This window comes from Trichoderma evansii (genome assembly GCF_050947405.1).
Source record: "Trichoderma evansii strain SZMC 28006 chromosome Unknown GGI43scaffold_1, whole genome shotgun sequence".
Taxonomy (NCBI): Eukaryota; Fungi; Ascomycota; class Sordariomycetes; order Hypocreales; family Hypocreaceae; genus Trichoderma; species Trichoderma evansii.
Genome location: NW_028145205.1, coordinates 2,761,796 through 2,788,417, shown reverse-complemented (window position 1 = coordinate 2,788,417; position 26,622 = coordinate 2,761,796). Strand labels below are relative to the sequence as shown.

At 48.9% G+C, this 26,622-nt stretch overlaps 7 protein-coding genes across 7 annotated transcripts; 5 read left to right on the top strand and 2 right to left on the bottom strand.

Moving 5' to 3' along the window:
* The first annotated feature begins 25 nt into the window (after positions 1-25).
* Positions 26-4,136, top strand: GGI43DRAFT_29145 (FAR11/STRIP family protein). Its single transcript, XM_083201396.1, has 7 exons — positions 26-971; positions 1,022-1,155; positions 1,238-1,326; positions 1,406-2,281; positions 2,362-2,659; positions 2,722-2,851; positions 2,919-4,136. Exons 1-7 carry the CDS (start codon positions 136-138, stop codon positions 3,760-3,762), a joined length of 3,207 nt encoding a protein of 1,068 aa, XP_083066519.1. The 5' UTR covers positions 26-135; the 3' UTR covers positions 3,763-4,136.
* Positions 4,133-5,934, bottom strand: GGI43DRAFT_29244 (uncharacterized protein). The gene is made up of 2 exons (XM_083201409.1): positions 5,034-5,934; positions 4,133-4,938 (listed from the first exon to the last, which is right to left on the bottom strand). The coding sequence occupies exons 1-2, from the start codon at positions 5,495-5,497 to the stop codon at positions 4,503-4,505; spliced, it is 900 nt and encodes a 299-aa protein (XP_083066518.1). The 5' UTR covers positions 5,498-5,934; the 3' UTR covers positions 4,133-4,502.
* Positions 5,935-7,276: 1,342 nt separating this feature from the next.
* GGI43DRAFT_378872 (L-serine/L-threonine ammonia-lyase CHA1) lies at positions 7,277-8,422 on the top strand (the record flags this gene model as incomplete). Its single annotated transcript, XM_083202754.1, has 2 exons — positions 7,277-7,359; positions 7,426-8,422. The coding sequence occupies 2 exons, from the start codon at positions 7,277-7,279 to the stop codon at positions 8,420-8,422; spliced, it is 1,080 nt and encodes a 359-aa protein (XP_083066517.1).
* Positions 8,423-11,154: 2,732 nt separating this feature from the next.
* Positions 11,155-14,665, top strand: GGI43DRAFT_29357 (heme peroxidase). The gene is made up of 2 exons (XM_083201413.1): positions 11,155-13,543; positions 13,620-14,665. The coding sequence occupies exons 1-2, from the start codon at positions 11,599-11,601 to the stop codon at positions 14,411-14,413; spliced, it is 2,739 nt and encodes a 912-aa protein (XP_083066516.1). The 5' UTR covers positions 11,155-11,598; the 3' UTR covers positions 14,414-14,665.
* Positions 14,666-14,814: 149 nt separating this feature from the next.
* GGI43DRAFT_391505 (kinetochore component CENP-S-domain-containing protein) lies at positions 14,815-16,072 on the top strand. Its single transcript, XM_083204453.1, has 4 exons — positions 14,815-14,938; positions 15,009-15,132; positions 15,217-15,513; positions 15,577-16,072. The coding sequence occupies exons 1-3, from the start codon at positions 14,906-14,908 to the stop codon at positions 15,423-15,425; spliced, it is 366 nt and encodes a 121-aa protein (XP_083066515.1). The 5' UTR covers positions 14,815-14,905; the 3' UTR covers positions 15,426-15,513; positions 15,577-16,072.
* A 1,842-nt stretch (positions 16,073-17,914) lies between these two features.
* Positions 17,915-23,775, top strand: GGI43DRAFT_391503 (GTPase activating protein). Its single transcript, XM_083204452.1, has 2 exons — positions 17,915-18,332; positions 18,557-23,775. The coding sequence occupies exon 2, from the start codon at positions 18,599-18,601 to the stop codon at positions 23,336-23,338; it is 4,740 nt and encodes a 1,579-aa protein (XP_083066514.1). The 5' UTR covers positions 17,915-18,332; positions 18,557-18,598; the 3' UTR covers positions 23,339-23,775.
* Positions 23,694-26,220, bottom strand: GGI43DRAFT_29091 (uncharacterized protein). Its single transcript, XM_083201384.1, has 3 exons — positions 24,411-26,220; positions 24,172-24,303; positions 23,694-24,096 (listed from the first exon to the last, which is right to left on the bottom strand). The coding sequence occupies exons 1-3, from the start codon at positions 25,846-25,848 to the stop codon at positions 24,050-24,052; spliced, it is 1,617 nt and encodes a 538-aa protein (XP_083066513.1). The 5' UTR covers positions 25,849-26,220; the 3' UTR covers positions 23,694-24,049.
* Between the last annotated feature and the right edge of the window lie 402 nt (positions 26,221-26,622).

Genomic DNA, 26,622 nt, shown 5'->3' with positions numbered 1-26,622 from the left:
TTGCATTCTGGTAACTGTATATCACAGTCCTCATGGATTAACCAATCCCTACTTGGAGAAGAATCTTTGGCGGGACCCCGCAATGCGCTGCACAGATCGAGAAACCGCCACGTCCCATCGAAAGCCCACCTCACGATGAATAGTCTGTGGTCTTCAGCGAAAACGGCCCAGGGGGCCACTAACGAGGCTTCCAACGACGCGACACAAGAGCCCATCGAGTTCTCGCCAGATGACTCCGCGATTGACGACTCGGCGGAGCCATCTCCAGCTCCAACGCTGCCGCCACTTTCGTCAGCCAGAGTCCCCCTTCAACAGTCCCAACAACAATCGCAACGATATCCGAACGCTGCGCAGGGCGGTGGTGCAGGCTACAACTCGACAGTGCCTACCGCTTCGACCCCAAGCAACAGCAATAATATTAATAACAATAATATGAATCGTGGAGCACCCATACCGCAACATGCTCCCACCGACTCTCTCTCCCTAATGCAGCTGCGGCGCATCGTGGCCGGAGTCAACTCTGCCGAGCCTGCGGCATACGACTTTGTCTATACAGACATGGGTCCACATGCCGAAGAGATAGACGAGTGGTTCGTATACCAGTTTTGGCAGTGGGTGCGTCTTAACGCGGCGCAGAAGGCCTTTGAATGGCACTGGAACCAGGAGTCGGGCGGCAAGCTGGGCTGGGACGATGCAGACCACGACACAAGAGCAAAGTTTATACAAGCTGCCATTGCGGGTGTGCAGTCAAACGATGCGGCGCTGAGGGCGACCTCGGTTGGCAAGATTATGTACCTGGTCCTGGGTAGATGGGGAGATACGGCAATGCCACACGCGACGGACGAGACGAGTCGATCCATTGCAAGCATCTCGCAGCTGCAAGCGATAAAGGCTGGAGTCACATGTTTGACGTCACTGGACGGCCTCTCGGTCGTTTGGGAAGCGTTGAGGAACGTCTTTGAGATTCACTGGTATGAGGCGCGAGTGCTTGAAATCTTCGGATGCAGTCTAACGTGGATAGGTCTGGTGATATTCAGCAGGCAAGCGCTCAAGATGCTCAAGATGAGTTGATGAATCTCTTGACAATTATGTATATTGCTGTTCAAGAGACATTAAACGACCCTGAAGAAATGTCTCCTACCTATGGAAAACTGCGTATGTACAGACAGACATTTGCGACTTTGCTTCCCCCAACTGTCGATTTTTCTAGCGAGCGCTGCTAACATGAGATGACTAGTTGAATTGAACCCCTCACTGGTTGACTTTCTGATGCTGGCAATATCCAAACTCAGATGGGACGAGCAAAATACTATGCCCCATACTCAGGTAAAGTCCCTGAGCTTTAATTTCTTCTTCTGATCCTATGTAGCACGCGGTCAGGACATGCCCTAACAAATTGAGATAGATATTTCTGTTGTTCTGGAAGTCGATTCTCCTTGTATTTGGTGGCACTGATGACCTTGACCGGATCAAGGAGGCCACCAGCGAGTTGACTGGAGACAAGAACAAAGACACCATCACGGCAAATCCCCTAGACTACCACGTCTTTCGCCAGGAAATTACATCAAAATATCCTGCCTATGTCCCACCACAGCCATTAATACCTCTGGAGGCTGATAACCCGTCGCTTCTCCCACCACTCCCTAATATAATGACCCGAAATGGTTCCAATGGAATTATTACACAGCCGACTAACACGCAAATGGGAGGAGCATCTATCCTCAATCAGCCGGTGCATATTGCCACCCCGGCTCCATCACCTCCGCCATCCCCAGGCGTTAGTGGAAAGGGAGGTAAGAAACAAAACTATCAAACTAACCAAAACTTTCCCTTCATGTATCCTCCTCTTGATGCCACCAGTAACAGTGCTGGTGGGAAGGGTGGCGCTGGATATGGCAACCCTCTGGTCTCTAGAAAATGGGAGGGTAGCGATATTCCCGCATCCATCCTCGAGGCAGGGCAGCTATTCTCCTCACGCGTCAGGATGACCCGAGCGACCCGTCAACTCTGGGAAGAGCGAGAGCGATTCCTAAAGTTTGAACGCGGATGGGAAACGGATGATGACGGAGAGGATGATGAAAACGATGATATTGAGGACCTTGACCTTAGCGAGCTCACACTGGAGGAGAAGGAAGTCTTGCGCGAACTGAGAGTAGAAGATAACAAGGAGAAGAAAAAGAAGGAACGATCATCTCCAGGTCCTGAGATTGACTTGGGACCTAATCCGGAGAAACTGAGCGAGGGAGACAAACAACGGCTCCTTGCGGTGGAACGTTTTTATGTAAGAATGCCTTGGCTGCCACCCCCCTTTCATCCTCTTTCTTACTGATCTAAAACTAACACCAAAATCTTCTCTTCTAGGCCAACGCCTTGCCTCATCTTCAGTCCATCGTGATTGTTTTGCTTCGTCCAATCCTTGTTAATGTCACGGCTATTGTGACCCAGCAGCAGAATCAGATGGCAGGCATGACCAGTAGGGCCAATAACCCTGGCATGAATGGCGGCCCTGGATCACAGAGGGGTATGGATGGGCAAAGTCAACCCGACCAAGAAGGAGAGCCGACCCCTGAAGAGATTGATGCTACTCGGACACGAGAGATTACTTCAAAGGCCATGACAGCCATTCTTCTTCTCCTACTCAAATGGCTCAGACTCTCCCGTAAGTGCTCTTATATGCTATTTATCAAGAACTTTTAAACTAATAACGGTCTTAATATCCAGATGTGCTCAAATTTGAATATTTGACTCAACTTTTACTAGACTCTAACTATCTTCCCTTGGTTCTCAAGCTCTTTGCACATCAAGATATTCAACAAGTAGTTGACAGCAAGATGGACCATGTTGAAAACAGGTAAGAATCTCCGTCTACTATAAGATTCACTTGTGGCGATGTTTCATCTTACTTACTATGTGGGTAGTTTCTTCCAATTCTGCAACATTCGGTCGAAATTTAAGGACAAGACCGAGAGCGATCTTGAGAACGAGGAGGAAGAAATAGACGAAGAAAACGCTCACGGTGAAGAGGAAAACAAAGACGGAATTCTAGAACGAGAAGACAGCGAAGATGACGCAGCACCACCGCCAATTAGGAGACAGCGAGAGCTGGAGGAACCAGCAGTGGACCAGATGGAGGATATAGCAGTCAACGGAGAAGACCCCGTTCCAATGAGGCCAGAAGTTGACGAGATGGGTTTACCTCTTAGCTCTCTTCCGCTGGAGCCCATCACCGACTTCTCCAGGAGAAATTTCTTCTCCCTGATCAACTACCTCAGGGTGATGCAAAAAATCTGCAAGAACAAGGCGCACCGCAACCTCTTGCTCGTGCAGTACAAATCATCCACCATCCTTAAGAAGTCCCTTCGGGTACCCCAGCCAGAGCTTCGACTATACACGCTCAAGCTCTTCAAGGGCCAGGTACCGTACTGTGGCCGTAAGTGGAGGCAGTCCAACATGCGCGTCATCACAGCTGTCTATCTCCACTGCCGGCCCGAGCTCCGCGACGAGTGGCTCGCAGGTAGCGACATCGACGCCGAGGTGGACTCGGCGCTGCCCCTAGAGCAGGCGCTCCGGAGCTTGACGCACTGGCTGAATGTGCGGAGATACCCCGAGAAGATTGCGGCGGATATTCGTATTGCGATGAGGGAAGAGCAGGACTTTTTCTCGAGGGAGCTGGAAAAGGTGGACCTGAACTGGACTGATTTGATGCTCAATGCTGATGACACTATGAGTGAGATGGATCATGGGGAGTCGACTTGGGGTTGATGGAAAGCGATGACAAGTATATTCTTATAAGTTTGTGAGAGAGATATTAAGCGGATGAAAGGAACCAGCATACATTGCGGCATTAACTTAGTAGATAGAAAAACGGCAGGTGTTTTAAGGACAGGTAGGGCTCGCTTTGTGGAGCGTGGACATGAATGTTTGTTTCCTTTCCTTTTTTTTTTATAGCTGAGCGAGTTTAAATGAAACTATCTTATATACTATAAAATAAGCTGCCGCGAGTTGTTCCTCCAGAGATGGGCATGTTTGTATTACGAGTTCAACGAATAGCCGCCACGATGCTTAATTCTTATTCCAAATTTAGATTTGCATTGACATGATATTACTTATTAATACGAGGTGACGAGTCATAACCCTTTGCGGCGTTTTTTCTCTGCCCGTTTATGAGGCGATTTCTAGATAACAGTTGATAGTATTTCGTTCCATGTGATTGTACAGTCCTCCTCTCAGTCCATATGTCTCGTTAATCACGCATAAAAAAAGGGTATTGCTTCTTCCTCTGAGTTGTAATCATACAATCATACAGTAATTTCTGCTTCTCTTCCTGTCTTATTTTCTTTGTCTTTTTACAGTTTTTTTCTGTTTCTTTTCTTTTTTTTTTTTTCCTTTAGGCAATTCTGCTTTCGTGCTCGTCGCCCATCAGTACCAAGGTAATGTGACATTCCGGGATAAATTTCCTTCAGGGGGATAATATAAAACTAATGGTACGACTCATAAATGGCTTAATGGGCTAAATGGTGAGAGCTGTCATACACGCCATCGTCGTAGTGGTAGGGGTTTTGCTGCCCATAGCCAGCCGCGCCGTGTGGAGCCACATAGCCACCAGCACCCATGTATGCCGTGTTTGTGGTGGGGCCGGTGACGCCGGTGTAGCCATAGCCAGACTCGTACTTGTTGTAGCCGTCGGTGTGCTTGTAAGGGCTGTCGTTGTCGTCGTTGTTGAGCTGGTCTGGCAGGGTGTGCTGGGGAAGCATATTGCCTTCTTCGATGGGATCAGCACCCTTGGAGCGGCCGAAGAAGCGTCCAAAGAAGCCACCCGTCTTGCGGCGGCCGAAGCCAGAGGTGTAGTCGTTCTGGGGGCTAGGGCCGTAGCGCTTTTCCTTCTGGTGGTGGCGAGTCAGAGCAAACTCCATAAGGATGGAGAAGACAAAGAAGATGCTAGAGAAGATGTGTTAGTTTTTTTTTTTTTTGCCTTCGACCTCGTATTCTAGAGAGGAGAGGGGAGACAGCTAGTGATTGAAACCGCCACTTACATTGCGATGATAGCAACAGCCAGAGATGCACTCTGCAGTTTGCAGGCGGTGTGGAAGCTGGGCAGCTTGGTGAAGCCTTTATCGCCATCTACTGTGCTTGATGATTGGCCTTTTCCAAAAGGCGTATCGAGGACGCCGGAGCAGCTGCTGGCGCCATTCTTGTTGGCAATGGCAACGTAGATGTAGGCGCCGATGAAGGCGATATCAAGCACAACGGCCAAGAAAGCGGACAATGTGTGGCCAGCAAGGCAGCACAGCATAAGCAGTGCTAAAAGAGTGTATAAAGTTGCAGCTCCGGAGATGCCCTCGACGGCTCGCAGACTGGTGGCGATGGGGAGGTTGTGATTGTGTAGCGTTGCGAGGAAGTAGGAGTAGATGGCGAGGATGATGGCGCTGCAGCAGAACTGTATGCCGCGGAAGAACCACTGCAGGAATTTGAGGCCGAAGCCTGCTCTGGCACCCATGTTGGATGTGTTTGAGTTTGTGCGAGTTACTGAATGAAAGAAAAAACCGAAGGTGTAACGAGTATAAGAATGAATTGGTGGTGTGATGTATGTATGTCTGGTGTAGCTCCGTCAGAGGATCATAGGCGGTAAAGAGGAAAGAAAACTGTTTGGAGGGCCCAGGATTAATGAAAGACCGGACGGTGGAGAGCTCAGTCAAATATGCAAGAGGTGAGGGGAAAAAAACGAGTCAGTGGGTGGATGAAGATTGAAAAGGAAAAAAGAACCACAACAAAGGAAATACCCGTTTCCATGCGATGATCTCCATCCATTCACCTCACCATCTTTTTTCCGAAGGCACTCACATGCTTGTGGCGGGGCCAGAGTCGTCACAGGATGACGTACTCAATTAAGGTTAGTGGGCTGCGTACCGGCGCTGTGGCTGAGGCGGTACCTCGAGGGTTGCTGCGGCTGCTCTGGCTGGGTTTGCTGGGTTTGCTGCACTAGGATGCTGTGAGAGGCGACTTTTCGGGTACAAGTCAGGCGGGAGGATGGGTACCTCTCCTTACGTCAGTTGATGAAAAGGTTTTCTTGCATTCCCTTCCCCTCGAGCTGAATGAACAGCTGAGTTATTGAAATTTTTCCACATGGCAATACGAATCTTATATATAGCGACTACATTTCCATTGTGTCTCCAATGCTTTGGGTACTTGAGCAAACAATGGTGAGAAGTTTATCTATCTTAAGACACACAGCCTAGAGGTGATGGTGGCTGTGCAGCTGTTGGGTGTTGGGCATAGCATCGCCATTTTCCGGCTCAACTCTGAAGAACTACCAGACTAGACCAGAACTACTGGACAATGTGGCGCGGATAGAAATTCTCCGAAGAGGGCAGACAATGGGAGGCCTTTTTTTCTCTCAACATAAGTCTAAAGTCAACCTTTCAGCCACTTTAGCACCCGAAGAAAAAGGACGAACACGGTGGGAATGTCTCACTGTGTAGGTGACGAATGCGTGTCTTAGTCGGCGAAAATGATAGGTAAAGATAAAATATGGGGATTTGCAGGAGCTGAGTGTAGTATACAGCCGTATGTACCTGTTTAAAAGGCAAATGGGCTGCGAGACAAGACATTTCAACCACGTTGTGCGAAGATCTTACCTGCAAGGGCAAGACATGCACGATGATGCTCATTTGTTCGCCACCCCAGGTAGCGAGCATAAAGGGGACGTCGATCGATAGCAGAACCAGGCACTATGGAGAAGTTAAAAAGAAAAAAAAGAAAAGAGGAGCCATTCTGACTGTGCTGTAGTCAGAAAGTGTGCAGTTGTACAGCATGTGCCCTTCACCGCTATGCCCATCGAGAATACTCTGCACAAATCTGTTTAATTCTGCTGCCTGGGTCTAAAACACATTGACACGGAAAGGCGCATGGAGCATGTAAACGGAAGGGCTGAAATCTCTTACAAAAGTGACTACCAAACGACAAAAAGTGGTGCAGCAGAACGTTCTAAGCACTTCTCCGGGGTAAGCCCCTCACTAGTGGTAGTGCAAAAATATGCAAAATATGCCAGACTACCATCTTAGCATCCAGGCTATAATCATCCATATATACTTCATAAAGAAGGCAAAAAGTAAAAGAAAATCTCCAAGATAACGTCTCGTTCTCAATATTGCTCTTGTTCTCAGTATAATTTTCTATTTTGACCCTCATTCTCTCTTCTTTAAACTGAAAGCTGTGCCAATTGGAGTTCAGCCAGTCTATATCGGGCATCGACAAATAATATACCTAATCAGGAGCCATGGGATCCGAAATCCGTACCAAAGTCCCCTATATCGAAACCCCGCTCATCAAATCCACAACTCTCTCAGAAGCAGCGGGCTGGTAAGGCATATGAATAGTCTCATAGTCAATGTCCATTATGAAAGGAAAACGCTAACATCGCTTCAGCAATGTCTTCCTCAAACTGGAAAACCTTCAGCCCTCAGGGTCATTTAAGTCCCGCGGCATAGGCAACTACATGGTGGCCAAGCTTGCTGAGCAAGGGGCAGATCCTAGCAAGACTCACTTCTACTGTTCATCCGGAGGAAACGCCGGGCTAGCCTGTGTCCATGCCGCCATCACCCTTGGTTGCCGAGCCACTATTGTCGTTCCCATGTCTACTTCAGTGTACATGATGGACAAGCTGCGACAAGCCGGCGCTACAGACGTTGTTCAAATAGGAGCTTCATGGCAAGAGGCCGACGAGTACTTGACAGGGACTCTCATGGAGGAAGCCCGAGCAAAGGGCGAAGTTGCCATCTATGTACCTCCGTTCAACGCCCAAGAGGTTTGGGACGGGAATGCGACCATCTCAAAAGAGATTGCGAGGCAAATTCCCACCATGACCAGACACTATCCGATATCTATTGATGGAAAATCAGATGATGATCCGACAGCACGTATAGAGAACGTCGACGCCATCATCTGCAGCGTGGGCGGAGGCGGCCTCTTCTCTGGTCTGATGCAGGGCCTCGACGAGCTCTCCATGCACAATACTCGAGTCATTACTGTTGAAACATTAGGCGCGGATTCTCTTTACCAGGCCGTCCAAAAGCGTGAACTTGTGACCTTGCCTGCCATCACAAGCCTCGCCACCACTCTGGGCGCTAGGACAGTCGCCAAAAAGGCCTTTGAGTACGGGCTCCGTGAACAGGTCTCGACGGTTGTGGTCTCCGATGCTGAAGCTATTGCCGCAAGTAAGCGGTTCGCTAGCGAAGAGCGTTTCCTTGTCGAGTTGTCGTGCTCGGTTTGTCCTGCAGTGGTGTACGGCGGCAAGCTGAAGGAATTGGTTCCTGGTCTCAACAAGAATAGTGTTATTGTCCTTGTGATATGCGGAGGAGCCAATATTTCCTACGAAATATTAGAACACTATACGGCAAGCCTGGCGTCTACACATGCGAGCTGATAAAGCTATAAGGAAACGAGAAGGAGATAGTAAAAACATAGATCTAGACTACACACTAAACAAGGGAAATGCCACAGCATTCCTAGTAAGACATGGGAGGGTGTTAAACCGGAGCTTTGACAAGTATAAATTTAGACATGGCTGAAAATGCCTATTTCGTTGTTAGTAACATTGACTATTGTTAAAAAGGTGACCGGAATCCTCCGTGGGATGTTAAAAATCCAGCTGAACATGTCTCGCGGGTAAAGTCGAGGAGAGGCGAAAAGGGAAAGCAATATTTGAATGGTCCCTTTTCATTTATTTCGCCGCGTGCCTTGTCTCAACAATCCATTCGGGAAATAATATGCTTAGCGACATCATTTATTTGGCGACCCTCCAAGTCGTGAGGCTGATCTAGATGAGGAGCTTGGCAACGGCATCTCGGCACCTCTATGGGCCGAACAAACAGGCCATGCAGGTCGACTATGAAGACTCAAAGTGCGTAAAGTTGAGAAGCATTTTCGTAGTAGTGTGGGGGTTTGTGGTTCTCGACTCTCTTTTTCTTGTTGAAAATGAGGCCGAGCCTGCATGCCGTTCAGTAGACTCATCACATACGTTGCATTGTGAACTGCATGGTGGTATAGCAGGGCTGGTGAAGCTAGAGGAAACCTCTTGCTCAATCCTGTGGCGATGAGCCGTGAACGGCTGGGATCTGGCCAAACGATTGCTCGTGAAGACGGAGGTGGTGTGGCCGGGTTACGGCTCGCTGGCCGCTCCGATGCAGGAAAACGGGTCCTTTGGAAACAATCATGGTGTTGTTCTAGCCTAGGATCCAGCCGCTCTGCCCATTTGAAAGTGGCGCATCTCTGAATCCCGTGGGCACCTCATTAGGCCATGGCTGATACGTACTGACTCCCGAAGAAGAAGATGCGAAAATAACCAGACGCCATGAGCAAATCATCTGCCGTGCCACACACGAAGATGCTTTGGGGTGGACTCTTTGACGTTGTTTTGGGTTGAGTAGAGTCAGAACGAAAATACCAAGACAGCCAGTCCGAAAGCCTATTGTCAGCATCTGTCCGTATCTGCGACTGGCCTGCATATGATTGAAAAGCCAGCCGCTTATTGGTTCGCCGGTGGATGGGCTCGAGACTCAATCCGTCGTAGGCTACATCCAAAAAGCCATCGGCGTGCAGACGAAGTGCAGATATTACTCCATAGATATTGGGAAGCTGCAGCAACAATCTGCCCTCCAAGGCAGCCACGCGCGGATAAATTACTGCTCACGATCCACTGCATATGCAGTGGTCGCAAAGGATTGATCAAAGGCCAAGATACGAGGCATTCGTGAAATTGGATGCAGCACTTGGAGAATTTTTCTATCTTCTCCCACTTCTGCTTCTCTCTCGTCCCATGGCACCGCTGGCGTAGCGCCGAACCCCATACCACCAATCTTGTCTAGTTGGACAGGCGAAAAGACGAGCCCAAGCTTTCTTGGGTGTGATTCAAGGGCCATGAGTAGCCAGTCAGTGAACTGTCTGTGCTACCCCGACGATAGTAGTTCCCCATGGTGGGAATAAGAGTAACAACAGCTGCAGCCAAGCCGGAATGGTTCTCGTATGTACTTGTCGTGTGTAGCCGTAGTAATTTCCTGGAGGCTTGCGACACGACTCACGAAAAGAGAGTCACCAGATAATAATGCTACTACCAATTCGTCGTAGTAGCTGACAATCACTAGCACTCGGCACTCCATCCCTTGGCCTGAAAGTTTGCGCTACGGTTGGCTTCCGAGAGCATTAACCACGCGGCCCCTGGCGGGCATTTGGGCTACTATGCCGATCCGGTTAATACTGGCGCGATATCAGATCCTGTTAGCCCTCACTAGGAGCCTTGATAACGCCAACAGCTTTAGCCGCCCGCTCGACGGCCGCGGGACCTGAATAAGGTACATACAGTAGCAACAGTGGGCTGACGGATCAAACGGGATTGGAGATATTGGAGAGGTTCATAAACAAACCACGAGAGAAGAGACGAGTCTTCAACGGCGCCGCCCCCATTGCCAATATTGGTTCGCTATGCTGCATGCAGCGTGTGCGAGTGGACTCGGTTTCTGCTTGTCCATCTCGCCTATGCCGCCAAGCAAGCCACTTGAATGGCAAAAAGGAATGCCAGGCCCCGGCCAGCCAAGCAATAGCAGCAGCATTAGCTGGCGCCATGTGCAGCATCAGCACCATCTTTCAGCTGCCAACATGCCGCCGTGCTGCCCGAAATACAGCACGTCCGCGACTATCGAGGCGGCCTAGAAGGCAATAATGCAACTGTGCTCCGTACAAACCACCCACATGCCACCGGCAGGCAAGGGCACGGCACGGCGGGGGTGGGGGAAAGGCTGTAAGTGTGAGTGAGATGGCTTTTCAGCCCGCAAGGATTATCAAAAAGAAAACAAAATTGAAAACAACCTAACAAATAAGACATGGCCAGGGTCAGAAGTCAAAAGCTGCACCAGCAGCCTCTGCGGGGTGGATTATCCTTTGTTCCCAGCGCACGATGCACGTTAATTTGCTGTGGCCGCCTAAGGAATGACATGAGGGCCTTCTGTAGGCGTGGCTAATGCAGGTCGGCTGCCAAAAATACGAGAACCACCTGAACAAGTCAACCCTTGCGGTCAGCATCTCTCCAATCGATGGCCTCGATCCCGCCACTCCGGGCTGAGGACAAGGGACAAGGGCCTATGCGGCGCCGTAGCGTTGCAGCGGTGTCTGCGGCGCCTCTCGACGACGTGTGAAGCTATACGACGCCATGGACGACGAACGGCAGAGCTGCAGCATCCATCGCACGACTCTGATGCAGCCTCACCCCCCCTCTCTCCGGAAAACTTTGCTATGCTCTTCTTCAACTCTTACTTTTGTTCCCTTCTTGTTCTTGTTCTTCTTTATAAAGACATGAATCTGCCCGCTCGTTTATTTGGATTTTTTTGAAGCTATCCACGCTCGCTTGTGTGTGTGTGTGTGTGTGTGTGTGTGTGTGTCGATAGAAAGAAGGAAGCTACACAATAGTATTCCTTGAGCCGAGCTGTTGATGACACACAGCTGTCTCCTCTATACTCTCTATTTGTTTATTACCATTGGTTTAGACCAATTCGATATATTCGACAAAAAGAAAGGCATCTGAGCTGAAAGACTTCAGTTCATCCCGCCATGAAGTCGACAGCTGCCCTGTTGGGCCTCCTCGGCCTGGCTGGCTCAGCTCGTGCTGATCCCACATGGCCAAACCAAATCGACGAGATTGAGGAGATTATGACCCAGCTTCAGTCGTTCCGCGCGCGCAAATTTGCCGACACTGTGAGCCCATGCTCCAATGAGGCTTCAGGCCCTGGCCGACAGAACGCTGCCGAGTGGCTCCGTGTCGGCTTCCACGACATGTCCACGGCGAATACCTTCTTTGGTACTGGCGGCCTCGATGCCTCGCTTCAGTACGAGCTGAACGATGGTGAAAACACCGGCCCTGGCCACAGAACGACGCTGGAGTTCATGGCTCCTTACCTCTCTCCTCGATCTTCATTGGCTGATTTGATTGCATTGGGTGTTTATACATCCGTTCGCTCTTGCGGCGGCCCTGCTGTTCCAATTCGCGTCGGCCGGATAGATGCCACCCAGGCGGGAGCCATAGGCGTACCTCAACCCCAAAACTCAGTCTTTACCTTTCAGCAGCAGTTTTCTCGTATGGGCTTCAATACTGAGGAAATGATCCAGGTCACTGCCTGCGGTCACACTCTTGGTGGTGTTCACAACACCGAGTTTCCCAATCTTGTCCCGAGCGGGACTGGTACTGACGGCGAGGGGAGTCTTGACTCGACTGATGCTGTTTTCGACAACAAGGTTGTCACTGAGTATCTCTCTGGGACAACCACAAACCCTCTTGTTGTCGGTCCTTCAGTCAAGCTTGGCATGAATTCCGACTTCAAGGTCTTCAATGCCGATGGTAACCAGACTATGGAGGCTTTGGCTGATGCCAATAACTTCACCTCTGTTTGTCAGACTATACTGCAAAAGATGATCGAAGTTGTTCCCCCAAATGTCAAGCTGTCTGACCCCATTGTACCTTACAAGGTCAAGCCTGTAAACATGCAGCTGACTCTAATCAATGGCGGCACCACCCTTCAGCTTACGGGCTACATCCGCGTCAAGACCACCGGCCTTGCCCAGAACAGCATATCCAGCGTATCCATCACTTACAAGAACCGCAAGGGCACTACTGATTGCGGCCTCAGCTCTTGTGTTGTCACTGCCACCGTCCAAGGTGTTAGCCAAGGCTTCGATGACACCTTTAACTTCTATCCCATTGCGGCAAACATCCTCGCTACTTCGGGTATCTCGTCCTTTACCATTACTGTTAACAACGCCGATGGTACCAAAGACTTGTATGATAACAACGGCCAAGAGTATCCCATCCAGGATGCAATCGTCTTCCAGGCCCCCCAGAGCTGCGTCCTTGGATCCTCTGGTGCTCTGACTGCTGTGGCTGCTGTTCGCAACGACCGTCTCAGCCAGGGTGCGCAGGCCAGAATCTGGTACAAGACTCCTCAGACAACTAGCCCTGTTCCTCTCCTGCAGAACACCACCCTCGACCTCCAAAAAGGCCAGTGTGTCGGGCCGTATACTTTATTCAACGTCGACTACAACATTCAGGGCGGCCTAGCCTACGAGGGATACGTCGATGTCATAAGCGGCGACCAGTCCGATAGCTTCAAGGCTCTTACCGGCATTGGTGGTACTTGCAGTGCTTTTGCCAATCCTGCCGCATGCAATGGCGGAGATTCAGGATCTGTTGGCTCGACGGGCATCCCAACTCTTCCGGCCACCACTTCTGCTGCCCCTACATCTGAGCCTGCAACCAGCGATCCGATTACTTCTGCTCCCCCTACGACGGTACCTCCCACCACAGTGCCTCCCACAACGACAATTGCTTCTCCCACTCACCGCCCTACTGTAGGCGGATATGTGATGGTTTCTTGCTGGACGGAGGGTGACGCCGTGCGTGCTCTAAGTGGCGCCTCGTACGCCAACGACTCGATGACTTTGGAAAGCTGTATGGACTACTGCAGTAGCTACGTCTACTGGGGAACTGAATACGGTCGAGAATGTGAGTGTCTCTTATCTTGCTTTTTTTTTTCTGTCTTGTTTGGATTTCGTTCTTTGCTAACATATGTGCGACCCAGGTTATTGTGGCGATGCGCTTGCCAAGAGCAGTGAGGCGGCTCCTATTGACCAGTGCAACATGGTCTGCGCTGGCGACGCCAGTGAATTCTGTGGTGCCGGCAACCGTCTTGAGCTTTATTCAACCACTGTCACTCAGCCTCCTTCTCCTACTGGTACCCTGACTCACGAGCCCACTGTCGGTCCATATACACTGGTGGGTTGCTGGACAGAGGGTCAGGGTGTTCGCGCTCTGGGCCAGGATGCCACTCTCGCGGCGAATATGACAAACGAGGCTTGTGCCACCTTCTGTTCAAGCTATAGATACTTCGGCACTGAATATGGTGATGAGTGCTACTGTGGTAGTTTCCTCGAGAGCAGTAGCGGAACTGCACCTCTGACCGATTGTAACATGCCCTGCGGTGGCAATCAGTTCGAGTACTGCGGAGCCAGCAACCGTCTTGAGCTTTATATCAACCCAAACATTACTGGTGGCTCGCCTGAGCAGCCTGCTGCCGCTGGTGACTTTGTATTCGTTGGCTGCCAAACAGAAGGCAACGGCACCCGCGCCTTGACCGGTTCTGCTAGCGATACAGGTACTATGTCCAATGAGGCTTGTGCTACATTCTGCGATGAGTTCACATACTTTGGCACTGAGTATGGTAGCGAATGCTACTGCGGAAACACTCTTGCCCCGTCGTCTCTACAGGCTCCCGCGTCCGACTGCAACATGCTCTGCAGCGGTAATGACCTTGAGTACTGTGGTGCGGGTAACCGCCTGTCGCTTTACACCAAGAAGCCCGTTCAAATCACATAGATAGAGTATGACATTGGAAAGGGGTTGTTCTGGGGTTATTATAAGCTTATAGAGCTATGTTTAAGATCTGTTGTTTATTTATACCATTATGAATACGGCGCCTATATAGGATCAATTGGATTCAAGGGATGGGGATGTTAGGATAGGATATAATGCATGCGTTGCAAGGTTTTTGAATTAAATACCAGCACGAAGCTATGAATATGATGAAACAAGTAAAGCAGCGCTGATTTGAACAAATGCCGTGTGATTGAAACGTATTATTGCCAGAAGAACTCGTATGATATCAGTGATGCCACACAAAGAGGTGATTTGGCGCCCATCAATTTAGCGCCTAATGGGCATTAGTGCCGCCGCAGCCCCGCGACGCGCTTTTACTTGTGACATTCAGTCTCATCCCTCATTAGTTTCACTCGCAAATCCTCATCCGTCTCTCAATCATTCCCATCAGCGACGGCTCAGCCTTGTAGCTTTTTTAGTTTTCGAATAAACATGGCCGATACGACACCCGAGGATGATCGTGAAGTAAGACTAGAAGAATTGATTGCTGTTTCTTTCACGTGGATGAAGCAAACAAGCTCACTGCAAACCATAGCGTCTCAAATCCGCCCTTTGGTACGCCATCGGCCAAATCGTCGACGAAGAATCCTTAAAACGTAACCGCAATGCAACACCCCAGTTTATCGGTGCTTTGACCGAAATGGTCTGGGCACAAATTGGTACGTAAACCTTTTGATATCGAGCTCAACTTCTACATATATGTATAGAGAGAAACTAGACTCACGCTCTTTAATTTTTCACAGAAAATGTTGCCATTGATCTAGAAACATTCTGTAATCACGCCGGCAGGACGACTGTCACTACAGACGACGTTCTGTTGCTAGCGCGGAAGAATCCAGACCTGCATGGAATTATGAAAGCGTATGTGGATGGCATGAAGGCAGACAAAGAGGCTGCGGCGGGGAGCAGCAGCCGAGCTGGTGGCGCGAAGAAGAATAAGACGAAGAAGTAGTTTTCGTTGATTTTATCCTTTTCGATGGGTAGCTAGGCGTTTTGTGTTTTGCGTGCGTGTGAAATAGTGTGAAGAGGGGAGCATCAAGGTAACAACAGATTGCAATGAGTTGGTCTTGGTCAATGTTGCTGATTATTGGTTGACGAGACAGGTTTACGAGATGCCATCATGGGAGCAGCATCACGATATGCTTCGCGCCTTTTTTTTTTGGTCATAGCCTATATGGCCATTTATCATCAAGACGCCCTTCAATCAATAATCATGTCCACATCATAACTTTTTTTTTTTCTTAACAGAAAAAAACACAGGGCGGCTTTTGAACCACCATCTTGACGCTAAATATATTCGCCGTAAACACCATGAATACGGGAGGAACTGGTAGCGATGACGTTTCAAGACTCAGTATATCCCTCCCCTCTCTTTGGGTTGATGAAAACTCTGCATAATCTTATACTGAAGGATGATTCGTATCCGCGAAGCTATCCTTGATCGGAGGGATCATGTAGAAGGGAGTTCATGTGAAGAGGGTTAGCTATAAAAGGCATCGCATTCAAAGTTTACATATTTACATGTAATTAGGCTAAAAGCCTAAGTATATAGTGTAACTGAATTCACAATATGACCAGGCACTACGCTAATTCTATTTACCAGACGACGCATAAGGAGTAGTGAGGCCAGCGTTGATTGCTTCCAAACTAACGTACTTGCTAATTTTGTTTTGACAGGGGACAAAACAAAAAGGAAAAACAATGCGAGAAGTCTCATTGGAATGCCAACAAGGGAGTAAAACATGAATGCTTGGTCATCTTTAGATTCATTTCTGTGCCTCTAACCCATGCCTCTATATTCCCAATGAAGGTTAAAATACTGTTTCACGATTCGCTGTCAAGCTGTATGGATAAATTACTCGGCTATTATTCATTTTTATCAGTCGAAAGGGAATAGCCTCAAGCTGTACGCTAATTTCAAGAACTCTATGTCTAACTTGACCTTGAAGCAGACCATGAAAAAAAGCAAAGTTTCAGGGGGTAGTACAACTTGTTGGCTCAGGGGCATACAAAAAGAAAATACTCAGGTCTAGTCTTTGAGTTTAGATCAAGAGGATACTATTAAGTATGTGCAAAGTGTTGAACTTCTAACATTTACTTGAGATCTGCTTCGAAGGATTGCTATCAGCGGTGCTTGTATGCTAAGTGATCTATGAAGATCATATGAAGATGACGAGAGCACATGTAATGTGTATGAGAGCAATGACGCCGAAACTAGCTCGAAGTCATGGTGTATAAAGGAGTTTGAGCCATCAGAGCGCAAGAAGGAGAGCATGGATGCAGAACATAGGCCTTGGATTGATATTACTGCTACTTCTATCATTTCCACTACCTCTACCACTTCCAATACATGTGCCTCGGTTATCCCTACTACAGCAATTCTTGGTATGAGTACCTAGGTAGTAGTGCTAGGTACGTGCAGGCACCAACAGCTGGCGTTGCTACCATCGTATTGTGTGATGATATGATACGGTCGATGCCACACTCGGCGATGAAATTCATGCCAGCGAGTATCCTAGGTTGTAAATCCTTTTCAACCCATGCCACAGTGTGAAAAATTGTCTCGAATCTTCCAGCACGCAAGCCTCACTTTCAGGGACACCCGGATAGCTGCTACCATCGATAAGGGGATATAACCATACCTGGGTGAAAAAAAGAAAGGAGCAGGAGCAGGAGCATTTTCGCCAGTAAGCGCAGCACTTGAAATGTCTCCTTTCACCATATCCTTGGCAGTGGGGCTCCTCTCGCTTCCCAGATGACTAGTCGAGTCGCAGAGCCGTCAGCTGAATACATGTATCGGCATCACGGGTAGCTGCCGCTGGATCTACCTAAGCATCAAATACCCCCGTCATGTATATCGCAGGCAACGGTACACTGCCGCCGTCTGCACACCATTTGCACAATGTATTTGTACTACAAGGCAGCTGAAGGGGTAGCAGCGGTGCATAGGCCTCGCCGGAGATATTTGAGCAAGATTCTCATGAGCCTCGTAGGCGCTTATTTTCTCATCAACGAAGCCTGAATTCATCGCCATCATCGATAGCTCTGGGCAGCGCTTTAAAGTGCTATGTATGTAGTAGGTCTGCGCTAATAACGATAATGCTGCGCTTCAGCCTTTTGACACTGCAATCAGGTGGCTGCCCGCAGGCGTGGCGGGCGGAACCGCTATCTAGTGGCGGGTTAGGATGCGATTAGGGCGCCTTTAGGGCGCTTTCGCCGCCCACAAGGCAGAGCCAGTGATCAATGATGTGCAGCAGGCGCGCTCCGAGACATGTACCTTAGCTGCCAGAGGTACTCGCGCAGATGCCGGCCGAGGTCCGTGCCCAGGCTGTCGCTGGAAAAAAAAAAAAGCTGCTGGGGCTCGAGGGCGCCAAGGTCCCTTACCTAAGGCCTCCTGAGCAAATGAAAAGGCTTGCTATCCGTCATCCTGCATCCTGCACGACCTGCCCTACGCCAATAGCTTTCGGCGACCTGCACCTCAAGGGAAGAGAAGAAAAACTTTGTACTCCCTTTTCTGCTTGCTCGTCCAGATCACAACATTCTACAGATGCGCTGCAGCTCGGCATTGTCAACGACTCCAATTTCGACTCGCTGCTCCGACCGATGACCCATCCCGGCGTCCTTGCCCAGAGCTGATAGCGACTCCTCTTGGCGTACCATCCGACCTCAACATTCTCCCTGCCTCGCCTGCGAAACCGATCTACCTGTCCATTTTCCCACGCTGTACCACCAGCTTCACAGCTTTACCTGCGTTCGAATCTACTCTTTTTGCGCACGTGCTGCTGCCACTGCAGTCTTTCTGAGTTCATATACCTGTATGAACCTTGATGTCCTATCTAGGATACATGGTCCTCGAGGAGTGAGTGGTTCATTCTTTGTTTTTGGCCAAGTGCGGCACTCCCATCATAGCCTGCTCCGGTTGCGCAACCCTCCAGCAATTCGCATCTGCGAGTCTGGCAAGCACTCCCGCAGCAGCAGCAGGACATCTGAGCTGCCTGGTTATTTCATGTCCCTTCCAACCCCCCGCCTGAATTGCCTTGTTCGATTGAGTCAAGTTCTTCATGTACTTACACGCCAGGATAGTCCCTCTTCGCAGCCAAGCCTCAGACCTTCTAAGACGAGCACATGTCCCCACAGCCGGGAGAGGATGTTTCTTCGCCGGACTCCATACGCCCCAGCGGCATCGCCAGCGTCTTCCGCGGCCTGACCGGCTCAAAGTCGACCAAATCTCCGCCGCCGCTCTCGTCATCGACGGCGGCGCTCCCAAGAACCGACTTCAGTAATGCCGTACCAATAAGCTCTCGCGGCCTGTCCGCAAATCACATGGATGCTTTCGAACATTTGAAGCATGGCAGTCAATCCGAGCGCATCTCGGCTGCCAATACCCTCAAATTTGCCATTACCGAATACCCTCTGAATCCCGTCCTTGAGATATGGTATGCTGCCAAGGATCTGATTGAACCAAATAAGCCAAGTGCGATGCGGCAGGCTGGCTGGGAGCTGCTGACGGAATGTGTCAAGCACTCCTCTTCAACGGATTTGGAGCGCAAAGAGTACTTTCAGACCGTGGCTGCTCCGGCGAATCCCGATGATTTCCATCTGCAGCTTGCCGCGCTGGTAGACTTGACTAACCGCGGTAGAATATTGGCTGGGTTTGACTATGAGCTGCTTCCCCTCCTCACAAAGTGGCTTCAGGATGCATATAATGCTGCTCGTGCAGCGCGAAGAGCCTCTCAGGCCGCGCGCGGGCAAAGAAGCTCTAAGAACAAAGCTGCTGCAACTGGCGAAGACCAAAATTTCGCACAGCTCTTTGCATTCATCCTGGATGTCATCAAATTCAACTTCAATCCCGCTGATGAAAAATCGATATCGGACCTAATTGATTGTTTGCTCGATATTTGCATGAGTACTAGTGTTGAAGAGGATTTGCGTTCCTGTATATCCGTCATTGATGCCATTGTAACCTTTGGTTCCGTACCCAGCAGCAAACTCAAGAGCACGATCCAGGTTCTCAGCTCCATCTTTTGCCTCGTCCAAAACCTCAATGACGAGTCCTGGAATACCCTGTCGAACCTCTGCCTTTCGCACAATGGCCAGGCGTCAGTCCGTATTTTGCTCGATGTTCTTCGCAACCCGTCGGCGAATGAAGTCAGCAGCAAGGACATGGGGCGAGACATTAGAGGTGCGCTTGCTGTCTTGCAGAAGCTACTGTCCAAGACTGGGCAAAGCGGATATCCCCCTGTTCCATATGCGCTTCTGGTAGATGGCTTATCCAATACCCTTAAAATCTCATCGTCGCCAAGGATTTACTATGCTATTCTTCTACTCATCAACTCTTTATTCGATGATGCGAATGGGCAACTGCACCGCTTAATCATCGAGGAGGATTGGTCAGTTCTACTGGACACAGCGGCGGAATGCTATCGCAGGATCCAAGAAACCACTGATCCAGCAGCAGGTGACCGGCCAAGGGATGAGTCTATGGATAGTGTCGTCTTTGAGGAGTTACAGCTACTTATCGCTCGGCTTGACGTGGTGGTGAAACAGAAATCGGGTGACTTTGTGCCTAGGCAAACGGTCATCAGGTTCTTCGCTAGTGTACATCAACTTCTTTCCGATAACGCAGCGTGTACTGTTCTTGACTACTTTTCAGAATTCAGATGCTGCTCTCCTTCAGATCTGCAATGGGAAGCCAATTTGGCTCTTGTACTTGATGGCTTTTTCAATAATCGGAGCCGCTCGTCAGATACGCGGCTGCGAGCTCTGCAAGCTATGATGGATGCTTATGAGATTGTTGACTTGGTGGGCGACGGAGATGAACAGAACTTTATTCCTCGCCTTGCCAACAGTATACTCCAAAATATTGCTGAGGAAGCAGATGTCTTGGTCTTGGACGCTGTCATATCGTTTATGACCTCTGTGGTTATTTCATGCGATATAGAGCTCTTTGACTTTGTTATCAATGCATTGCGAGCAATTGTGATCAGCAATCGATTAAAGTCACCCATTGCATCGCCTGCATCGCCTCTAGTACGGCCAAGCTCATCGGAGACTGCTGAGCACATAAGATCACCAGTGGAACAGTCACCATCAAATGTTGTCACAAGGGGATATGTCCGGATGTTTATGCGGCTCATGAATTTCCACAACGATAAAAGCCAGAAGCTATTCAATGTGCTGGTCAGCATTGCCTCGCTAGATCATTGCGAAATAGATGCTCGGCTGACAGCCATGAAATTGCTTTTTAGGCTCCGCGCTGACTGGGCAAATCGAATCTTCATTACCAACAACAGCGTGGAGGCTATGTCTACTGCCACTGTTCTATTTCGTACAGAGAATTCTCTGGCAAAAAAGCAAGCTGAAGAAGTAGCAAATATGGCTCGCCTGTCAAGAACTGAAGCGACTATGTCGTCTCGCACAGCACGCGGTGTATCTATTGGCCAAGGCCAACCTGGAAATAGGCAGTGTCAGATGTGGAAGTATCCAGACCCCGGCGCATTGCCTGAAGCCGCCCCATCCTTGAATAGTCCTATCCTCAGGTCTCATATTCACGTCGAAGAAGAGACAAAAGATGAAGAGCATGCACCCGAAAGAACAGAGCATCAGCTCTGTGCTCTGGATCTATCAGCCTGGCTGAACACGGTGTTGAATATGCTCAAAGGATGCGACTGGGAGATATATAGCTTTGTCTTAGTGCATCTGCCATCGCAGCTGAGCAATCATGCGATCTTCAGAGATGCTATAAAGGAGATACAGGCCCTCCGCGGAATGGTATGCGAGCAGATTCGGCAGAACAGTTTCCAAGAGCCTCCCAATGCCTTAGGCCTACGCCGAGCTGATATAGCGATTTGCCTCTATCACAGTCTGACGATGATCCTTAGCTACCATGAGCACTTTGGAAAATCCGATGAAGACGAAATCGTCAAAGTGTTTGTCCATGGTATCTCTACCTGGGAAAGAAGCGCCAAGTGTTGCATTCACGCTTTGTCGATATGCTGTCACGAGTTGCCTCTTTCAACAAGCAGGTCGTTGCTCCAGATGCTGAACCAGATGGCGGCTATCATCACGCAGCCGTTTGTTTCAGTACACATTTTGGAATTTCTTGCTTGCCTCAGCCGGCTGCACAATGTATACGTCAACTTCAGAGAAGACGAGTTTAGAATTGTCTTTGCAATTTGCTTCCGATACCTAGACTATGCCAGAGAAAAGAAACAGGTCCAGCAACGGAACAGCCATGTCGGCGATCTACAAATGTCTGGTGGTTCAATTTCAGCCGCGTCAGATTCATCCCAGCTCGCTCTTTCAGACGACCTTCCACAATATGTTCACGCCTTGGCTTATCATGTTATCCTGTTTTGGTTCTTGGCACTCAAGTTGCCTGACCGAGTTAACCAAGTTGGCTGGATCGCTAAGAAACTATTCGCGGATACGGATGGCCCTGTACATGCCATGGATGATCACGCCGTCACGTCGATCGATTTTATGCAAAGGGTCACCTTTGCAGATGTTGATGAGTCGGCAGAAGATCCTTACTTCACCGAAGACCGTTTTGGCGATATTGCAATTAAACGGTGGCTAGTTGGAAATAGTATTGTCACTGTCAAGCAGGCTACGGCATCCGGATGGGCTCAGATAATCAAGAGACAACCTTCAGGCACATCGGCGTACACCGTCCGTGAATCGTATCGGCCTCCTCCTCCCCATCAAATAGAGAATCATGTCGACATCACTAGAGAAGGCAAGCCTACGTCCAACTCAATTCTGCCCAGTCACTTATTGGTGCAACTTATGTCTCCGATTCCGCAATCACACGACTCTGCAAGGCCCATCCCCTTACCAGACGATGATGTCACTCAGAGAACCATCAGAGTCTTTGATCGCCTTTCTAGTCTGGATGGACACAAAGTCGGTGTGATCTATATGGGTGAAGGCCAGACTGAAGAAGCAGAGATATTGGCCAACGTTTCTGGGAGTGACGACTACCTCGAATTTCTCAACGGCCTTGGAACTTTGACCAAGCTAAAAGGTGCAAACTTTAATACTCAGGGCTTGGATCGTGAATTCGACACTGATGGGCAGTATACATTCTGCTGGAGAGACAGGGTAACTGAGATTGTCTTCCATGTCACGACGCAAATGCCCACAAATCTTGAACGAGATAAGCTATGTGTGGCGAAAAAGCGGCATATTGGTAATGACTTTGTTAACATTATCTTCAACGACTCTGGCCTTCCATTCAAATTTGACACTTTCCCTAGCCAGTTCAACTTTGTCAACATTGTCATCACTCCAGCGTCCCCGGCTTCATTCCTGGCTACTAGGGAGGTGAATCCAGAGCAGAAGAAATTTTATACTGTGCAAGTCATGAGCAAACCTGGATTCCCATCAATCTCGCCAGCCTCCGACACCAAAATGGTCTCCTTGAAAGCTCTTCCGGCTTTCATCCGGCTCCTTGCTATGAACGCATCCGTTTTCTCTCATGTGTGGCATAACAGAGAAGACGGCGAGCATATCAGCTCATGGACAGGTCGTCTTCGAGAGATTAAGCGGCTGCGAGATAAACATGGGCCAAAATCCGGCTCTGTGTCGTCAACTTCGCCGCCGACGCTCCTCGCCAACTCCATGCCTATCCAGCCACAGCCTCTGCAGCCATTCCAAGATGCCGCTCAAAGCGGCAGCAGCGTGCGAGATAGCTTCAATAGCCTGCGGAGAACAAGCGTGGCCACTTTCTTCACTAATACTAGCGAGCAGACATCTCATCGCTCGTCAATACTATCGACAGCCCAGACCAACGACACTGAAGTTGGTACCGTAAATGGGATTGACTCGCTCGTTGAATCAGTTGATTTTTCAAAATGGGCTTGAAGGGAATGTACAGTTGAATCTTTTTCCACTACTTTTTTTGGGCTACAAAAACAATTTAAATAATAGAAAAAAGCGAAAGAAAAAAGAGCGATTCAGACTGGGCTACACAGTCTGTTGCAAGGCGCGAGCCGGCATGTACTCGTATAGGCTTTTTTTCCCTCACTTTATTGGTCTCTCCTTTTTTACGATGACGATTTGATATCAGAGAAAACTCTGATTTGGGAAGCGGTGGGCGTTAATACTATTAGGAGGGTGGGAAATCTATCTGGGTCTAAAAGTTTTGTTTCTCTTGCTCAATTCTTTTACCTACATCTCTTGTTTCTCTAAGTTAGTCTTTGCGTCTCTTTTGATCGAGTGTTATTTGCTGTCTTTTCTACTACATCTATATATAGGTACAAGTACTTATACCAATTTACAAGGACGTATTTCATCTCGAGTATTTTTTCATTCACTGCGGCGTCATTTATTTAGTAAAATAGCTGCTTCGTATATCTATATGTTCACTCAGACATTCTCTAGATTCCTATTTCTAGGTAAGACGTTATAAGATGTAGGCTAACAAATCAATCTATCCCTACTCTTTGATAAGACAATGAAACATGAAAGAATTTCTCTTCATAACCACTCCATCAACCCATACAACATAGCTTTATGGTAATACGTAATAAATCGTCTCAGCTACAGCTGAAGAACCGGCAAGTGATGTCGCTTTCACATCTCTCTCCATACATCCTTATACTGCATCCACTTTTGAAAACCTATGATAGCGTAGTCAGGAACACCAAGATCAAACCAGAAAATATTTATATCTGCCCAGCAGCACAAAAACATACCTAGCGGGACAATCTCTCGCTCTCCACAGGACACTCCGTCCAAGAACATGCCTGTCATGCCCCGTTGACTCAGTGCCCGAGAGCATGCAAATATGAATTCAGTGAGGATTATCTCTCGTGAATTGTTCGCATCTAACGCATCAATCGTTAGTAACAAAACAAATTGTGAAATCATGTATAATATCCGATTTCAACACTACACATAAGGGAAAAGATAAAGAAGAAAAGCTCAGACTCACCTTTGATACATATACAAGTCACTCCTCCCATACTACTGCTCAACGTTGCCGGCCAGGGTATATCCACAGCCGCTGGACTCTGGTCGCCAGGTATGTAAATAATAGCAGTAGCCACTATTGTATCGTTCTCATATGCAACGATAATATTGCCTATATACCCTTGCTTCAATGTCTGCGCATACAGATCATACCAGCCATGGCTGTGGGTACTTGTTGCGGGCTGGCGATCCTCGACGCTCAACACTTGCTCGGCATCGGAATCGACGCAGGGTCTAAACCCTAGGCCAACGGAATAAAGCGTCATGCTTGGTAAGTCTATGAATCGAAGAATCCAGTCTGCGACAAGGCCACCCTGGCCTCCGTGCCCTTGCGTGCTGACAGGCCAACCTTTTCTTTCGAACCACTGATCCACATAACTCATCTCGACTGGCACACCGCAGAGCAGTCGTGGAAATGTCGTCCCCAGGCGTATTCTTTGCACGCCTCTAACTCTCTGAAGCCTGCTCATGGCAGCATGATAGAGTGATGAGCCAATTCCTCGCCCTCTGTAGGCTGCTTGCACCATGACTGTCGCAATGGAGCCTACTAGGGCAACATCGAAGCTGTCTGCGAAAGTAGCGTATGCTGCACAAAATCCGACCAATGATCCATGAACTGGGTCTCGCACAACGTAGTGCAATGCATAGCCGTCTCTCTTCAGGAGAGATTCTAGAGTTGCTGGGTTGAGATGAAACGGGTAGGGGAGGCATTCTTGCCAGAGCGCGCATGTTTCTAATAAATCTCTTTCGGCAACCCAGGGCCGTACTGACCATGCAGAATCGGCATCTAATAATTGATTCTGGACAGACGCACTTGTATCAATGTTCGCATATGGCGCTGTGAAGCCCACTCCGCCGTCAAGAAATAAAGAGGCAGCGATCAGCAGATCAGGGTTGGCATACCCAGAGACATGTACTAGAGTCCGGAAATATGCATTGGGGATGTCGTGGCCGGCAATATTACAGCAAGCAAGAATTATGAGCGGTCGTGACTCACATATCTGTGCCACAAGCTCGGCAAACCCCAGCTGGAGGGGGAACCCGGGGCCGTCCAAATGTGTAATCACAAAGATTACGACCTTTGCTCTTCTAATGAATGCCACATGTACACCAGTGATACCCTGGTTTTTGGTGTATGGAACATGTCGTATTGGGATATCTCGACTAGAAAGCGACTGGCCGAATATTTCAAAAGGATCCCTATTATCAGCTGGATCATTCTCAGCTGGGGGCACCACGACAGGGGTTATAAGAGCAACAGGTCTGTCCCAGCTGGGAATTCGAAGTAGTGGGATGCAATTCTGGTAATCCCATACAACTGTGGCAATGGGCCTCTCTGAGACTTCGGAGGGGTAAAAGCTGGATGTATTTCCGCCAGGCCAGAATGCTCCAGCGGACATGTTGCCTCCTTCAGCCAGTCGATTAGAAAAAAGGAAAACTTTAAGCTCTGCGGATGACTTATAAGCATCACACAAAGCGAGTGAGTAGAGTTTTTGGCTTCTATGGCGACTTAATTGGCTGATGCCACGATTTAAGTTATTGAAACAAAATGTGGACAGAAGACCGCCGCTCTTGAGATGTAAAAGCACTCTAGCAGCTCGTAATATTTGCTTCTGTGGTAACGAATGATGTAATAAACAAGACTTATAATCTGGTAGTAATATAAAGAAAAATACAATCGATTGGAGGAAGAGTTGCTTTGGAAGATGTAATTTCTTGCTAGAAAACAAAATACCCTGGTTGATCTTTCATGGCCAAAGCTTCTTCTCGTACAGCAGCGATTACAATGAATCAGAACAGGGCTCGCACTGCCAGGCTCCATAATTCCAAATGATTCAGCATGCATTGGAAATATAACCCTAATCTTGCCTAGTGTTCAATGGTTGGGCTGGACAAGGGACCAGAACGATTCGATGGATACAAAAGATTCTCACGACAAGGGAAGACCGGGGGGAGGAAATGTAGGGATCAACTCCGCGTGGGGGGTTGGTAGGATTGACCATGGATCCATTTAGACCTCAAGCACACTCAACATAAGATGTGGCAAAAATTGCACATCTGGTCCACCATTAACTGAAGGATTTGGCCATTTGCGGCCATCAGACGAGATGGCGCTGAAAGGCAGCTATCACCGTGTGAAATCCCTCAACTTTTGTGAATCTTGCTTCGCTGGC

What these genes read in the sequence shown, in the direction of transcription:
- GGI43DRAFT_29145 (XM_083201396.1), top strand. Translation starts at nt 136, where the DNA reads ATGAATAGTCTGTGGTCTTCAGCGAAAACGGCCCAGGGGGCCACTAAC. An exon ending in TCCTACCTATGGAAAACTGC is followed by an intron (nt 1,156 to 1,237) that starts GTATGTACAGAC and finishes TGAGATGACTAG; the next exon opens with TTGAATTGAACCCCTCACTG. An exon ending in ATACTATGCCCCATACTCAG is followed by an intron (nt 1,327 to 1,405) that starts GTAAAGTCCCTG and finishes AAATTGAGATAG; the next exon opens with ATATTTCTGTTGTTCTGGAA.
- GGI43DRAFT_29244 (XM_083201409.1), bottom strand. Translation starts at nt 5,497, where the DNA reads ATGGGTGCCAGAGCAGGCTTCGGCCTCAAATTCCTGCAGTGGTTCTTC. An exon ending in GCTGTTGCTATCATCGCAAT is followed by an intron (nt 4,939 to 5,033) that starts GTAAGTGGCGGT and finishes CATCTTCTCTAG; the next exon opens with CATCTTCTTTGTCTTCTCCA.
- GGI43DRAFT_29357 (XM_083201413.1), top strand. Translation starts at nt 11,599, where the DNA reads ATGAAGTCGACAGCTGCCCTGTTGGGCCTCCTCGGCCTGGCTGGCTCA. An exon ending in AACTGAATACGGTCGAGAAT is followed by an intron (nt 13,544 to 13,619) that starts GTGAGTGTCTCT and finishes TGTGCGACCCAG; the next exon opens with GTTATTGTGGCGATGCGCTT.
- GGI43DRAFT_391505 (XM_083204453.1), top strand. Translation starts at nt 14,906, where the DNA reads ATGGCCGATACGACACCCGAGGATGATCGTGAA. An exon ending in CACCCGAGGATGATCGTGAA is followed by an intron (nt 14,939 to 15,008) that starts GTAAGACTAGAA and finishes TGCAAACCATAG; the next exon opens with CGTCTCAAATCCGCCCTTTG. An exon ending in AATGGTCTGGGCACAAATTG is followed by an intron (nt 15,133 to 15,216) that starts GTACGTAAACCT and finishes AATTTTTCACAG; the next exon opens with AAAATGTTGCCATTGATCTA.
- GGI43DRAFT_391503 (XM_083204452.1), top strand. Translation starts at nt 18,599, where the DNA reads ATGTCCCCACAGCCGGGAGAGGATGTTTCTTCGCCGGACTCCATACGC.
- GGI43DRAFT_29091 (XM_083201384.1), bottom strand. Translation starts at nt 25,848, where the DNA reads ATGTCCGCTGGAGCATTCTGGCCTGGCGGAAATACATCCAGCTTTTAC. An exon ending in GACTTGTATATGTATCAAAG is followed by an intron (nt 24,304 to 24,410) that starts GTGAGTCTGAGC and finishes TTGATGCGTTAG; the next exon opens with ATGCGAACAATTCACGAGAG. An exon ending in GCGAGAGATTGTCCCGCTAG is followed by an intron (nt 24,097 to 24,171) that starts GTATGTTTTTGT and finishes ACGCTATCATAG; the next exon opens with GTTTTCAAAAGTGGATGCAG.